The 17270-nt window shown below is 45.6% G+C and overlaps 2 protein-coding genes across 6 annotated transcripts in view; both read right to left on the bottom strand.

Moving 5' to 3' along the window:
• Positions 1-17270, bottom strand: part of LOC121714945 (tripartite motif-containing protein 16-like) — a 1397702-nt gene that overhangs the window by 1091497 nt on the left and 288935 nt on the right. The gene's annotated exons all lie outside the window — the stretch shown is intronic.
• specc1la (sperm antigen with calponin homology and coiled-coil domains 1-like a) overlaps positions 1-17270 on the bottom strand; it is a 36273-nt gene that overhangs the window by 5793 nt on the left and 13210 nt on the right. Inside the window, exons 6-18 of one of the 4 annotated variants that reach the window (XM_042100167.1) lie at positions 16562-16840; positions 15304-15636; positions 13784-13991; positions 13423-13496; positions 13108-13283; positions 12693-12856; positions 11727-11908; positions 10137-10218; positions 7744-7833; positions 7451-7568; positions 5944-6046; positions 1295-1411; positions 84-143 (exon numbers count right to left, since the gene is read on the bottom strand). In XM_042100167.1, coding sequence (XP_041956101.1) covers positions 84-143; positions 1295-1411; positions 5944-6046; positions 7451-7568; positions 7744-7833; positions 10137-10218; positions 11727-11908; positions 12693-12856; positions 13108-13283; positions 13423-13496; positions 13784-13991; positions 15304-15636; positions 16562-16840 — 1986 coding nt within the window. Of the gene's footprint in view, positions 1-83; positions 144-1294; positions 1412-5943; positions 6047-7450; positions 7569-7743; positions 7834-10136; positions 10219-11726; positions 11909-12692; positions 12857-13107; positions 13284-13422; positions 13497-13783; positions 13992-14986; positions 15003-15136; positions 15171-15303; positions 15637-16561; positions 16841-17270 lie in introns of those variants that run through there. The other 3 variants (XM_042100168.1, XM_042100169.1, XM_042100170.1) reach the window with 3 other exon arrangements.

Raw genomic sequence — 17270 nt, 5'->3', positions numbered from 1 at the left:
AGAGAGAGAGAGAGAGAGAGAGAGAGAGAGAGAGAGAGAGAGAGAGAGAGAGAGATAGATAGATAGATACTTGAGTAATTTACCAGAGTGGACTTGATGCCCACACTCTCTGCTGCCTGGAAGGCTAAGGTGAGGTTCCGTCTCTAAACAAGACACACAAACACAGAGTCAGTTACACCATTATGATGACAACAGCACAAAGTAACAAAACTTGAAATTAATTCTAATTATGTTATGCACTAACAACGAAAACAGTAGGATTCTACAATGAAAAACACACAAACATACACAGACACGACAAAAAACGTGTGTAATGCAAACACAAGTTTATCAGGTTAATGACATTTTAATTTAAATAGTCTTATCAAATGACTAAGTGAATTTCCATATTCTTTTGCACTTTATTTTCACAGACAAATTCAACCTGGCAACATTGTGATTCTGTATGTGCAGCAGGGATGTGTTGGTCTTCAGTCTGTATGATATAAGCACTGGAGCACTATACTTCTCACAGGAAGACTGATTATCTTCACAGGGAGACTGATTAGCTTCTCTTAACACTTATCATTCTCTTCAATCAGCAGCTTCAATGTGCCCTGCACCAGTGGTTCTTAACTGGTCTGGCTTTGAGACCCACAATTTCCCATGTTCATTTAGTCGCGACCCATATATTTTTTTTCCGCTGTCAGGCCAACGAATACGCTGAGCTACATGGTAGGACACTCAAAGTGCCTGTAGGCCTACTTGTTTGGAAAATGCTGATTTGCAGGTTTGTCTTTGACAGGGGTACTTAGTTTCCATGTAGCATTTTTGTTTTGAGGATTTCATGCTCTCATGTGCCAGCAATTCACTACACACCACACACTGGGGTTTCAGTCTCATTTTATCCTCAATTTAAGTGAATCCATGTCCTACTTCAAATATTCAGGGTTGTAGCCTACTTCCGTATACCACTAAACTGATGTCTAATATAACCTGCCACATTAACATTGTCTATGTCCATGGCAATGACTGATATATGAATAAAGTCTTATAAAAATAAAGGTCCGATATTAGATCTGATAAAGTAGCATTTAAAATGGCTTTTTTTTTTTTCACAAGCTCCGCGACCCACCCAGAACGGTTCCACAAACCACTTTTGGGTCCCGACCCACCAGTTAAGAACCACTGCCCTACACCACGAGCCACCTCTGGATGCACGTGAACTCACACAGACACACACACACACACACACACACACACACACACACACACACAGAACGTGAGTAGTGAGTAGCAGCCTGGTGGGCCTTGCCTTGTCCTGGCTGTTGAGCTCATGGTAGGGGATGTGTGCAGGCAGGTAGGTGTGGAGGACAGCGCAGAAAGCCAAGCCATCGTTCCAGCTGCTGCTGAAGTTAGTGATGTCAATGTTCTACACGCCAGGGGACCACCAGGGAGAGATGCAGGGGCAGCGATGCAAAGATGGACAGGCAAGAGACAGGCAAATAAAACAGTTACAATAGTATCACAGGCAAACCAGTTTAAATAACATTACAGATAAATCAGTTTAAAGGCGCTCTGAGCGATGCTGGGTAACGTCACTTCTGTTGACGTTCAAACAAAACAGAAAGCTAGCTCGCTACTTCCTCACCCTCCCTCCCGTGCAATTGAAACTCTCCTAAACACGCATCTTGTCGGTGATTTGCAGTTTGTTATGTTTTTATGGGCAAGGTTTGCCCAAGTTGTTTTGTGGCTGATTGGAGCCTGGGTTGTCCACAGAGATCGCATTTTTTTTACAGTGTATTCAGGACATACAGTAGGCAGCTAGCGGATGGTGAGGTGATGTTTGCTGTAAGTGAGAAAAAATTTTTTTGCCTAAAAAACGTATGACATCGCTTAGAGCACCTTTAAATAACATAACAGAAAAAAAAACTGTTTAAAATGGCACCACAGATAAACCAGGTTAAATAACATCACAGATAAACCACCCTACTCCTGTTTGGCACCATGTACCTGAGCTGCCAATGCAGAGACTCACACTCAGGGGCGGACTGGGAACAAAAATTGGCCCTGGCATATTTGGCCCAAGCGGCCCTCAAAACGGTCACACCTAATTATATACAAAATCTTTGCATTACCCTTAAATATATGCATATATTTTCAACTGTCATGGAGCACTGAAAGTGATGTAGGCCTCATTGGTTATCTCTCTGACTGATCAGAGGTAGGCATGGAGCATACAGTATGATCTCCATATTCAAGTAGGCTAACAAGCAATTATTAAAGAAGAGTTTCTGCTTGAATTCAAAGTATCATAGGCTATCATAGGCTACAATTGAATTCAAAATTCAATAGGCTACAATTAACAGCAGCACCAAAAATTACTGAAGCCTATGTGTAAAGAGTTAAATTACCCAGATTGTCTTAAGACATTAATGTAATTTATACCAGTTGTCACTGTAGGACAACTGAAACAACACAAACAGGGCTGTTGCTGGAAATATTTTATTCCTGTAGGCTATACTACCTACCTACATTGCTGGTACATTTTGGAACAGTACAGCTACATGAACTAATTATCTTTAGTGTCTTCAGTAGCCTATCGTATAGGTTATATATACAGCTTAGTTGGCTTGTGCATGACGTGACGTTTAACCTACATTTCCGTCAGTCTACAGTCTTTTAGCCCTTCTTTACCATGATAACCCTTCCAAGATAGAACCCTTCTCTACTTTGAGAGACCAACCACCACTCATGCCATCGATGTTGAATGTTGGGCGTCTGACGTAAACTGATCAATCTGACCAACAATTAACGTAGATTTGAAACTATTTTGCTGTCCGGGTTTGCAAATCATTCATTTAGAAAATTTAGCTATTTGTTATTATAATCACAGCACGGCATTACTATGTTATAGGCTACCATATCATTATATTATCGCAATTAACAAGTCATCATAATTATCATAGTCAGTATGGCATGCATGTCACAGCCTACCTGTTCCATCACTGAGTTCTTATCATGTAGCCTCAACTAGGCTCGCACTCTCCACCTGCTCACTGTCCCTTGCTTGCTTACATCGTTCAAACTCAACGAACTTCAACATGTTGCTGACATATGCTAGCCTACTTGCAATATTGTAATTTTGAAGCTTTTACATTGGGTTAATTTTGCACAATTGTCACTACCGGCACCCGCCGAAATTCTGTGTAGGCAACTTCGATTAACTTTTGATGCGCTCACAGAATCCTGGCTCTGAGCCAAAATGGGAGGGGTGGGGCCTGACGTGAGCTTTTATTGGACCAGTCCTGTGTAGGGGTGGGCGATATGGACAAAACATAATATCTCGATATTTTTTGTGATTTTGACGATAACGATAATTAGTTGATATCCTTTAAAAAATGTTTTTGTTAAAGTCTGAGTTGCTTTACAGCTCATTATTTATGAATAGCATCATTACAATAATAACCAATAACCTAACCTGTAACTTTTTAACCAAATCAACCAATGCATTGTCACTCTGACACATTTCCAATTCTGCCCCCACTTGTGTGTGTGGCAATGACATGGTCTAGCCAGCTACATTAGAGAAGATGAATAGGCCTAACAGTTTACCAAGAGAAAGTCTGAAGCTGAAGTTCCTTTCAAACCTTTACATAGGATTCAATGTAAAACTAAGAGCAGACCAACAGAGTAGCCTACATCTCAATTATTTCCTTCTATGTTTTGTTTTAGAGCAATCACGTAGGCTAGCATTCCAAGTTACAGAATAGAAACTAATGCGTTAGCTTATGGCTAATGTAAATGAGAAATCCCATAGAGATGCTAACGGTTAGCATAATCGGTAAAGTAGATATTTAGAGCGAACTTCAGTCCATTTACAAAAGAGTTACGTGAGAATAGTTATTTGTTTACAACTGACTATTAAAATACTCAAAGGCTAATGTTTTCTCTACATATAATACCGTGTAGGAAAAAACGTGACTGTCTCATCAATGCTACTTGAACAGAAGTCGCCGCATAAAATCCCAAGTAGGCTACTCTTGCTGCACAAAATAAATATTAGGCCAAAGATTGTTAAGGCGGAGCAAGATGTTTCATCAGGAGCCACTTCCGGGAACCCGGATCGCACGAGGGGGGGGGGGGGGTCAAAATCCCCCTTTATGCAGAGCAGAGGCAGCGACTGCTCCATTGAAGTCTATGGGCATAGCTCAGAATTTCACCACATATGCTAAGGTCTTGGTTCTATAGAGTTAGGAATGTGAATTTCGGGCACGTTTTCATGATCCTCAAACCCTTCTGAACATTTCAGGTACATTTTTAGCATTTTTGAGCATTCCAGTCTGGAGAAAATCAACCTTATATCAGGTGTGCGCCAGTTATTTATGCAGCTGCTGTTGGCCGGTTGCAACGTACGCTCGTCAATACGTCATCGACACGCCTCTTTATGCAGACAGGATTCGATCCCCATTTCGCGCCCATAGACATGAACTACGACGAAGTATCTTGCTCCGCCTTAACGATCTTTGATTAGGCTGCGTGGGACAACGTTGTGACCCACTAGTGATCACGTGACATTTGCTCTGCTGCACTTCTCCCGCATAGCCTACCTCCTGGGAATGTATGAGTCTTCAGTGCTTGATTTCGAGTGTTTTTTCCCCATAAGTAATTTAAAAAAGGTGCGTCGGCCCACCGGGAAAATGCCCGGTATGGCAGATGCCCAGTCCGCCAATGCTCACACTCTACTCCTGTTTGGCACCATGTACCTGAGCTGCCAGTGCGTGCGAAGCACCTGGCTGCCCTCTATGAGCAAACAGTAGTGTTTACACTTTATGGTTTACCCGCCGACCTGGATCCTGCCCTGGACACACGGGATGGTTTGGTAATGTGTTTACTCGACACACCAGCCTGCGCTTCGGCAAATACACTCCCACAGGGGCCTTCGTTTTGGAGACACACCTTAAGATCACACATGCCGTCACTGCCTCCTACATTTACATGTATTCATTTAGCAGACGCTTTTATCCAAAGAGACATGTGTTAATCATATAACAAGGAACGTCCTCGGTAACCTCACTTCGCCAGATGGATTGCTTAGCATTTGCTTGGCATATCCATCTGGGACCTTTCCGTTGGAGAACTTTTGGGAAGGGGCGAAAATACTGGTTAGCTGATTGGATAAACCATCTGTCTATGACGGGCCAAATCAACCAATCAGATCAACGAAGCGTCTGACGTACTAACAGAGCGACGATGATAATACAACCACAAGCTAGGGTACCCTTAACCTAAACCCGCCTCAAAACCAACGCTGATTGGCCATTCGTTTGGCGAACGGCTCCAAACAAGAAGCCAGGCTGATCTGCGAGTGGAAAAATGGAGCTCGCGAGATCAGGCTGGTCTCACGAGGCTACGTCCTTGTTCAGTGCCTTGCTCAAGGGCACAAAGGTTGGAAGCTGGGAATTGAACCCACGACTTACAGGCCACTGCATTCCAGACCAGCTCCCTAGCCACTACACTACCACTGCCTCGGTCTCCTTTCACTGTAGCTCATGCCAAGGCCCTGGGCTGACCTGGAGGGGCCCAGACTGTACAAGAGGCCCATAGACTGTATAAAAGGCCCATAGCCTGTATAAAGAGCCCATAGCCTGTGTAAAGGGGCCCAAAGCCTGTGTAAAGGGCCCAGAAACTGTGTAAGGGGCCCATAGCCTGTGTAAAGGGTCCTGGGCTGATGGAGTTTTAAGCCTGGTTGGATAAGTGATTAATCTTGTTAAAAGAAAATATTTCCTGGCAACCGTCCCCCAGTGCTAAGTTGGGTTCAGGCCTTAGGCTACAGAAATCGTTCTATCTGGAACTGAACTGGGTCCGTTGTAGTCATCTGGCACATCGGTTCAGGTCTGACCATGATATTTGCGGTCAAGTCAAACACACACACACACACACACACACAAAAAACACACACACCTGGTATCCCTCTGTCTTCTTCTGACACCACCGCAACAGAGCATTTCTCTTGGAACCCCCGTACTCTCGAGCCAGGGCAGATAATGGGTCCTTCCGCTCCTCTCTGCGCACACACACACACACGTACATACATACATACACACACACACATACACACACACATGTACATACATACCAACACACACACACAGAGTTACACTTGTGTATTTGGCTGTGAGTTTTTGTATGTGTGCATGTGTTCAGGGTTCGAGTTTAGGATCACATCACACAATTACAGTATAAACAGTCCAAATACATCTGATTTTGAGTCCAATTCTGAAGTGGGTGAAATTCTTTTGTGAAAAACATCTTTGACTTCAGCTAGGATCAATAAATAGAATAAACTAAATTAAACAAATTAAATAGAGATGGCAAGAGGTCAGGAGTCTGCAATGTGACTGGTATCTTGTACCACTACAGTATGTAATACATCATCATGAATATGAGTATGTGTATTTGAATGTGTATGTGATGTGTGTATAAGTGTATATGCAATTATCTGTGCATCAATTTCTATACTGTATGTGTGTGTGTGTATGTGTACCTGAGTCTGTGGTGTACTGTGGATGAGGGCAAGGAGTGTGTGTGTGTGTGTGTGTGTGTGTGTGTGTGTGTGTGTGTTTTCACATATACTGTAGTCCCTTTTTAAAGAACCACATTATGAGTTAATTTTAAAAAGGACTGGTGCACTTCACCTCTGGTCGGGCCTCAGTTTCCTTCCTGTTCACACTATACCTTCTCTTGGGGTCAATTGGTGATTTTGTTTAATAAATTCATTTTTTTCTGATGATATATGATAATATATTTTCTGAAGGAATTTTGATCTGAAGTTACTGCAGAACATGCCAGCCAATCACACTGTCTAACTCAGTGGTGGGTCCACCCCACCTGGTTACTGTTGCTATGCCCAACTTCAGCTCACCTCCAAAATGACAAGTGAGCAGCAGCCTGTTAACTGCGCTGCTCAGTATGTAGGCTACTCATACGTTTTCTACCTGCAAGAAGAGTTCGACAGAGCCTAGCAGATCATGAAAAATTGTGAGCAATGTAATCCAAAGTTTGCTAATTCTTCATTAGTTAGGCTACCAATAGCTTGGGTGAAAAGAAATTCAGCGTTAACGTTAGAACACACCAAATTTAATTTTATAATTTTATTTTTTAAATAATAAACGACATGCCTACTCTGTTGGCAATGGAAAGTCAAGTAGGACAAAATAGACTAGCCTACAATGCAATATGTGAATGAGAACCCAGGACGATTTGTGTTAAAAATGCAAGGATAATGCGAACCGTGCCGCAGACTTCAAAGTGGTCTCAGTTCGGTTCAACATTAGGAGGGGTCTGAGTTTGGTTGGCGTGCTCAGCTCACTTAAGCACAAAAAATGCTGAGTCATCGATCTGAGTTCGTTTAGAAGCCTGAAAGGGACCAAGTGTGAAAACACCCTGTACTGTATTTGTGTGTGTGTACCGGAGTCTGCTGCGTGCTGTGGGTGAGGGTGAGCTGAGGCTGAGAGGAGTGGCAGCCATCAGGGAAGAGCCAGAACTTCCCTCAGGAGTTGAAACCTCTTCACTGCTCCTACGAGAGACTGAAACACAAACACACACACACACACAGGGTTATTCTACTGACTCAATGTTCCAGATTCCGACCCATTTTCATTGACAACATTTCAGTGACCTTGTATGACCTTCCACCACCCAGTATATACTTTACTGAACATGTTAGGGCTAAGGGCTAAACGCACGCACAAACACACACACCTGAGATGGCTTTGGATGAGTCCAAGTTTGAGACTCTCTGAAGAACCGGGGCTGGACGACCACTGGATGCTGCCCGCAACAGATGATCAGCTGGAGAGAGAGAGAGAGAGAGAGAGAGAGAGAGAGAGAGAGAGAGAGAGAGAGAGAGAAAAAAAGAGAGAGAAAGAGAGATGGAAGGGGTGGCAGAGAGAGAGAATTTCTTGATAAACGAAAGATTGTCATGCTTCATGAGTTTCCATGACATTTCATAAGATCGCAGCTCTGATATGAACTAACACATCTGCTCTGCTCACAAATACACACACAAGCTACAGAGATAAATATGGCCCTCTTTGACACACACACCGCTGGTTACACAGGCTACAGAGATAAGTATCATTCTCTTTCACACACACACACACACACACACACACACAGGATGTCCGGCTAACTCTAACCCCAACTAACTCAAGGACAGATTTATCCGGTAAGGTGGGACACGCCCCATACGCTGGCACACCCACTATCCTGGGACACACGGCACCAGGCCTACGAGAGGAGAGGCAGACAAAATAAGTAGAGAACAGCCGAGAGGCCAAAGTGGCCGTAACAGTCCCAAATCTCTGTCGGCTGAATTGCAAAGGGAAGGATTGCATTTGCATTGCATTAAATTTAAGTACAATATGCCGATGATTTTTTTTTTTTGGGGGGGGGGGGGGGGGTTCAGCTAACACATGGGTGATGTGCTCTCTCGTCTTGGTCTTAGTTAAAAGTCAAGCAGCAGGAGCTTTTTTGGGAGGCCTGTAAAAAGTGCATTGCAGTAATCTAACCTGCTAGAGATAAAGGCTAGGATTAGTTTCTCTGCACCTTGTGGAGTTAAAAAAGGCAGCACTTTGCCAATGTTTCTCAGGTGGAAATAAGCGATCTGGGTAACGTTACCAATATGGGGCTTGAAGCTTAACTCTGTATCCAAGACACCTAGGCTTGTTACTTTTGATTTGACCTGGTGTGTCAGGTTCCCAAGATTACTAAGATTACAAAGTGTCTCACTTTGATTTGGGTTCAACCAAAAGTACCTCTGTTTTATCGTCATTTAGCTTTTAAAAAAATTGTTGCTCATCTACTGATTAATGGAGGTTAAGCATGCGAGAAGGGAGCAAAAGCCATCGAGGTTAGTTGGCTCCACAGAAATATATAATTGGACATCATTTGCATAGCTGTGGATGTTTACATTATGCTGACTTCTGATGTTTCCTAACGGAAGCATACCGTAAATCCTCAAATTATGACCGGGGTCTTTTATTTACTTAGGCTGCGCAAAGCACAGGCCTTTACTGGAGGCAGACCTCAAAGCGGCAGGCTACCAAAACCAGTAGATTTTCGATTTGGTTTGGGATTTAATTTACTTTTGGACTGTTTGATTATATGTATTTATTATATGTAGTTGAAAGAGTGTTAGGATTTCCACCCGCTTTTTATTGCGAAACAAGGCAGCCGCTTTCATTTATGTGCGCTGTGCTCTAATGGAAACCTTATTGCGTAACCAGGTAGCCTACTGTAAATTGAGTTATTTTTTTAATTATGCATTTACTTTTTATTAAAATTCGTAGGCTGGAATGCCTCGCGGCAACAATTGTGTTTAAATGTAGTACTGCTTCAGCCTCTGGCAAGCTCAAAAGGGGGCGGCTTGCGACGGGCTTGAGAGCGACGTGTTGGAGACCCATGGTGCAGGACAACGACTTTTCATTGGCAACAGTAGGCTATTAAACCAACCAACAGCAAAATATTAAGAAGAGCTCTTATTTCATTGAGTTAAATCGAAACAATGTCTTATAGTACTTGTGGACTGATAGCCCTACTGGTAGGCATTACCACCCCGGATCGACCACGCTCCCGGTTATTATCCGAGGTCCAGCTATAAATAGAATCCCGGCCATAATTTGAAGATTTATTATATAGAGGGGGAAAAGCAGAGGACCAAGACAGCTCCCTTGGGCCACACTGAAGGACAAATCATGTTTTACAGACACATGATCTCCTAGACTAACATAACAATCTCTGCCAGTAATGTAGGTTTGAAACCAGTTTAAAACATTATCAGAAAGACCAACCCACTTTGCAAGGCGATGAATTAAAATGTTATGATGATCAATGGTGTCGAATGCTGCACTCAATTCTGCACTCAAATCTAGAAGAATAAGGATTGAGACTGTTTGGATTGTTTAAGTCAGTAGCAAGTCTGAAATCATTCTGAGATCATCAAGATATTTTTACTAGGGCCATTTTTGTGCTGTGATTTGATCTAAAACCTAATTGGAATGGAATCGGAATACTGTTTTCGTTGAGGAAGGTATTTTAAGTTGACTACAAACTCTTGCACTCACACACACACACACACACACACCATCACTTACTGGGCATGGTGATGTCCGTGTAGCTGGGTCTCTTGTCGGAGAGAGGCTTGGCTGCAACTACAGAATTTCCCATGGAGTGTCTCTGCCAAGGAAAACCAGTAAGAATATTTACAGACAGCGTGCACACACACACACACACACACACACACACACACACACTTACTTCCTGATTTCTTATTTTCGTATGTTTGTCATACCTAAATGTTTCAGATCATCAAACAAATTTAAATATAAGACAAAGATAACACAAGTAAACACAAAATGCAGTTATTAAATATAGGTTGATATTATTAAGGCGGAAAAAATCCAAACCTACACGGCCCTGTGTGAAAAAGTGTTTGCCACCCCTGTGAAAACATAGCCTAACTGTGCTTCATCACACCTGAGTTAAATTTCAGTAGCCACACCCAGGCCTGATTACTGCCACACCTGTTCTCAATCATGAAATCACTTAAATAAGACTAAGCTAGACAGCATGGCCCCAGCCGTGGCACAACTGGCTGGGGCACCTGCGCCGTACGCCGGTGACCCGGGTTCGATTCCCGCCCCGTGGTCCTTTCCGGATCCTACCCCGACCCGAGTTTTGGTCACATGACATGGGCATTTTGAACGATGTTTCGAAGCAGTGGCAACGACATGGCTGTTTTGAACCACGTTTCGAAACACTTGTGCTTCGAAGCCTTGACACTAATTCGAGACGTCAGTTTTGAGCGTCACATCCCTAGGAAAAGGTTATAAACCACAGTAAGAGCCATTATCCAAAAATGGCGAAAACATGGAACAGTGGTGAACCTTCCCAAGAGTGGCCGGCAGACCAAAATTACCCCAAGAGCGCATCGACAACTCATCCAAGAGGTCACAAAAGGCCCCCACAACAACATCCAAAGAACTGCAGGCCTCAGTTTAAGGTCAGTGTTCATGACTCCACCATAAGAAAAAGACTGGACAAAAATGGCCTGCATGGCAGAGTTCCAAGATGAAAACCACTGCTGTGAAAAATGAACATTGAGGCTTGTCTCATTTTTTGCCAGAAAACATCTTGATGATCCCCATGACTTTTGGGGAAATACTCTGTGGACAGATGAGACAAAAGCTGAACTTTTTGGAAGGTGTGTGTCCCATTACATCTGCCGTAAAAGTAACACCACATTTCAGAAAAAAAAACATGATATCAACAGTAAAATATGGTGATGGAAGTGTGATGGTCTGGGGCTGTTTTGAAGCTTCAGGACCTGGAAGACTTGCTGTGATAAATGGAACCATGAATTCTGCTGTCTACCAAAAAATCCTGAAGGAGAATGTCTGGCCATCTGTTTGTGACCTCAAGCTGAAGAGAAACTTGGGTTCTGCAGCAGGACAATGATCCAAAACAGACCAGCAAGTCCACCTCTGAATGGCTGAAGAAAAATAAAATGAAGACTTTTGGAGTGGCTTTTGGAGTGGCCTAGTCAAAGCCCTGACCTGAATCCTATTGAGATGCTGTGGCATGACCTTAAAAAGGCAGTTCTTCTTGGGTTTGTGACTGAGAAACACACAAACACACACACATATTTTACACACACACACACACACACACACACACACACACACCTGTATGGGCGAGACGGCGGCTGCAGGTGGTGTTTTCATGGGACTGGAGCTGAGTGGAGTGCGGGGCAGTGTGTTGGTCGTTGGCGTGGGAACGGTACTTGCTGCAGCCACGGCAACAGCAGCAGCAGCAGCGGCAGCAGAGTTGGGGCCGGGACCTGTGGGGGAGGGAGGGGGAGTGCAGACTGAGGCCCCGCCCACACAAGAACGAAAGGTTTTGAAAACGATATTTTTTTTCTTTCCGTTTTCAAAAAGTTTCGCAGCGTCAACAGACAACAACGTAAACTTCAATTTTCAATTCAATCCAACAGAAAATTAAATTTTCAATTCAACTGTAAAGCTAAAAAAGTACATTTTCAGGATCAGGGTTTGTTAAAGGTGCCATGTGTAATATCCGCCAAAAAATCAATTCATACTCCACATTCCATAAAAGATGGAGGCAGTATACCTCCAGAGAGTGAGTTGGTCTACCCTAGAGTAACAACCGAGAAACGTGTATTGCAGTTTGGCTGGCGGTTATGTTGCCCGCATACCGCCTCCCATGGCCGAAGCTGGTATTATGACACCTGTCGGGCTGTGGCTAGTAATTTAGCATGCTAATTCTGGTTGATATCTCTGCAGCACTATACCTTGCCATTTTTTTAATGACATCATCGCCCTTATTTCTTCTCATTCTTTTGATGCGTGTAGCTCATTTTTTGGATATTTTTACCTCAATTCTTACACATGGCACCTTTAAGGCTATAAATGTGGAAATGCAATTACTTTTGGCATTATGTCTGGTATAGAGCAATTTGCACTAGGGAATTAACATTAGCTTGCCATGCTAGAAGTAGGCAACCTTGTGTGTGTGTGTGTGTGTGTGTGTGTGTGTGTGTGTGTGTGTGTGTAAAATATGTATGTATGTATGTATGTATGTGTGTGTGTGTGTGTGTGTGTGTGTGTGTGTGTGTGTGTGTGTGTGAGTACCTTGCGAGGCGCTGTCAAAGCTCTTGATGAGTGTTTTGACGGTGGGGGAGGGCTCTGAGGAGGTGGACGAGCGGCGGCTCAGGCCCATCCCCTGCCTCAGCGCGGCCAGATCCCTCTCCACCGCATTCATGTAGTTATACACACGCCCACGCTCCTCCTCATGCCTACAAGACACACACACACACGCACGCACAGGCATGCGCACACGCAGGCACGGGGACACACAAACATACGGACACGCACGCACGCACGGGGACACACAAACATACGCACGCACGGACACGCACGCACGCACGGACACACACACGCAGATCATGTTAAAATCCGAACTATACAAATCACACAAGCCTCAAAATTGTCTGTTCACACACATGATGATGTGTGTGTGTGTGTGCGCGCGCTTCCCCGTACATACTTGCGGTTTTTGACCTCCTCAAGCTCTTTGCCGAGTTTGTCGTTCTTCTCCAGTGCCTCCTGCAGGCGGCGGCGTAGATCCCCGATCTCTTCCTGCGCCTCCGACTTGATGTCATTAGCGATGACCACCGCAGTCTGCAGGTCTGCCTGGAACTGCCGCCACTCAGCAGACTCCTCCTGAACACACACACACACGCACACACACACACACACATACTGTTAGTGGGCGTTGGGCAACAAGCTGTACATGTGCGGTTTGTGGCATGTGTGGTTTGTCTTTAAGATTTGATGATGTGTGTGTGTGTATCCTTCTCACTCTCAGGCGACGGTGAAGGATCTTAATCTCTCGCTCCATGAGGTGCTTCTGGTCCTGCAGCTTCTTTACAGAGTCTGTAGAGGGACACACACGACCACAAAGACACGCAGACACAAAACACACGCATACACACACACAGACACAAGGGTAGAGATATTTATATAGTGGTAGAAGTTACATGTAAGAAGTAAGGAAACACACACACACACACACACACACACACACACACACACAGATTCCTCAGTCAGATGGACCCAAAGTCACCAGTAACGACGGAGTGGCACTGCAACAGGATCTGTCCAATCCGGCCTGTGCAACACACACACACACACACACACACACACACGGTGAGGCGTCTTACTCTCGAGCTCGGAAATGATGAGGTTGTCGTGGAGCTTGACGGCGCGGTGCTGCTCCACCTCGTCCTCCAACTCAAAGATGGTGTCCTTCATGTCGCTGATCTGGGCGTCGCGCTCCTGCAGAACGCCCCTCTGCAGTTCCAGCGCCCGCTTCTGCTCCGACAGCTCCTGCTGCACCTGGCCCTGGAACTCACGGTACTCGCCATCCAGCTGCAGGGAAACAAGCCAGGTGAGGGGAGACGCTAACCGCTAACCTCACATACACACAGCACTGAAGAGACGCTAACCGCTAACCTCACATACACACAGCACTGAAGAGACGCTAACCTCACATACACACAGCACTGAAGAGACGCTAACCGCTAACCTCACATACACACAGCACTGAAGAGACGCTAACCGCTAACCTCACATACACACAGCACTGAAGAGACGCTAACCGCTAACCTCACATTCACACAGCACTGGAGAGACGCTAACTGCTAACCTCACATACACACAGCACTGAAGAGATGCTAACTGCTAACCTCACATACACAGCACTGAAGAGACGCTAACCTCACATACACACAGCACTGAAGAGACGCTAACCGCTAACCTCACATACACACAGCACTGGAGAGACGCTAACTGCTAACCTCACATACACACAGCACTGGAGAGACGCTAACTGCTAACCTCACATACACACAGCACTGAAGAGACGCTAACCGCTAACCTTACATACACACAGCACTGAAGAGACGCTAACCGCTAACCTCACATACACACAGCACTGAAGAGTCGCTAACCGCTAACCTCACATACACACAGCACTGAAGAGACGCTAACCTCACATACACACAGCACTGAAGAGACGCTAACCGCTAACCTCACATACACACATCACTGAAGAGACGCTAACTGCTAACCTCACATACACACAGCACTGAAGAGACGCTAATCACTAACCTCACATACACACAGCACTGAAGAGACGTTAACTGCTAACCTTACATACACACAGCACTGAAGAGACGCTAATCGCTAACCTCACATACACACAGCACTGAAGAGACAAGAGACGCTAATTGCTAACCTCACATACATACAGCACAAGGGAGACGCTAACCGCTAACCTCACATGTGTATGTGTATGTGTCCAGAAGCAGCCTTTGGTTGTAGCTCGAATTACATTTGCATGGTTGTACAAGTAGTAGCACTACCTTGTTGAGTGTGTCCTGCAGGTGTCTGTGTGTGTGTGCGTATCTGTGCGTGTGTGTAGCACTACCTTGTTGAGTGTGTCTTGCAGGTGTCTGTGTGTGGGTGCGTGTCTGTACACGTGTTTGGGTGCGTGTGTGTGTGTGTAGCACTACCTTGTTGAGTGTGTCCTGCAGGCGGCTGACTTCTGTGCGTGTGTTTGGATGTGTGTGTGTGTGTGTGTAGCACTACCTTGTTGAGTGTGTCTTGCAGGTGTCTGTGTGTGGATGCGTGTCTGTACACGTGTTTGGGTGCACGTGTGTGTGTGTGTGTGTAGCACTACCTTGTTGAGTGTGTCCTGCAGGCGGCTGACTTCCGTGCGTGTGTGTGTGAGCTGGTCTTGCAGCGTGCCGGCTCGGCGCTGAGCCTGCTCCTTGTCTAGGCGGGCGTTCTCCAGCAGCTGGTGGATGTGGCTGCGGTCTCCGTTGCTGTGGAGGGAGTAGAGCTCGGCCACCTTCTGCCGCTCTTGCTCCAGCTGCGTGCGGCAGCGGCTCAGCTCCGCCTGCTCGCCGCTCACCGCCACCTTACACTCCTCCAGCGCCGCCGCCATGGCAACACGCCCCTCCCGCTCCTGCTCCACCACCCGCTCCATGTGGTGGTTACGCTCCTTCAGGGCCTGCAAACACACACAGTGTATACGCATACGTTCATGTACACATTTACATACACGTACGTACACACACACACACACACACACACACACGCACACATACAGGGTATACACACACACACAAAGTGTTGTCTGTAAGTAATAAGGATAGTTCCGGTCCTTTGTTCAAACCCTCTTGAAACTAAACTCCCAACGCCATTCCATTATTGCTACTACGACAAAGAAAAAGCCAATGCTCCATTTGGCTGTTTTAAAATCATCGCAACCTGCTCCTCTTGAGATATGTATACCGGTATATACTCTTTTGATCCCGTGAGGGAAATTTGGTCTCTGCATTCATTCTAATCCGTGAATTAGTGAAACACACTCAGCACACAGTAAACACTCAGTGAGGTGAAGCACACACTAATCCCGACGCAGTGGGCTGCCTGCTACAGCGGTTCCGGTTACAAGTCCAAAGCGCTAACCAGTAGGCCACGGCTGCCCCACTGATATAACAAATTATGCATAATTATACACCTATGCCTCTGTAGGAGTTATATGTACTTAACTGACCTGTTTGAGCGACTGCATGATGGCGTCAGTGATAACCCCTGATTTAGAACTTAAAGCATCCTACAGGTGAGGTTTTCAACTGATTGTCGACTAGGGACCACCATTCTGACTAATTACTCAACCCCAGGACCAGCACTAAAAATACTAATTCCCACATTGAAACTACATTACTGAATCCATGATCACGGACCGCTAGCAAAGTCCTCATGGACCACTGGTTGAAAACCCCTGTTCTAAATCATGAGTTGTCAGTAACTAACTGACCTGCTGTTAGTGCTAGCGTGAGCTCCCGTGCAGGATGTTTTGAGTTCTAAATCATGAGTTGTCAGTAACTAACTGACCAACTGACCTGATGTCAGTACTAGCGTAAGCTCACCTGTATAACGCCCTGGGCCTCTGCGTTGTCCTGTTCGGCCATCTTGAGCGTGTTGCTGAGGTGCTGCTGCACGCCGAGCAGCTGCTCGCGCTCGAAGCGGGCGTTCTCCGCGTTCTCCACGTACCGCTGCTCCAGCTCCATGTAGCGCCCGCTCTTGATGTCCTCGTCCACCGAGTACACCACGCAGTGCTCGTCCAGCAGGGAGCGCAGGTACTCAATCTGACGGCCGCATGACTCCAGCTTATCACTCTGCTGGCACAACGAGTCCATCAGCAGCACCTAGACCAGGAGACACACAGCAGCCTTTAGGGGACGCAGGAGTGCACACACACCTAGACCAGGAGACACACAGCAGCCTTTAGGGGACGCAGGAGTGCGCACACACACACACACACACCTAGACCAGGAGATAGATAGATACTTTATTGATCCCCAGGGGAAATTCAAGAAAGACACACAGCAGCCTTTAGGGGACGCAGGAGTGCGCACACACACACACACACCTAGACCAGGAGACACACAGCAGCCTTTAGGGGACGCAGGAGTGCACACACACACACACACACCTAGACCAAGAGACACACAACAGCCTTTAGGGGACGCAGGAGTGCACACACACACACACACACACCTAGACCAGGAGACACACAGCAGCCTTTAGGGGACGCAGGAGTGCACACACACACACACACACCTAGACCAGGAGACA

The sequence above is a fragment of the Alosa sapidissima genome, chromosome 8 (genome assembly GCF_018492685.1).
Source record: "Alosa sapidissima isolate fAloSap1 chromosome 8, fAloSap1.pri, whole genome shotgun sequence".
NCBI classification, from domain to species: domain Eukaryota; kingdom Metazoa; phylum Chordata; class Actinopteri; order Clupeiformes; family Clupeidae; genus Alosa; species Alosa sapidissima.
Note: the sequence above shows the minus strand (reverse complement) of the source record. Positions and strands in the feature narration are given on the sequence as shown.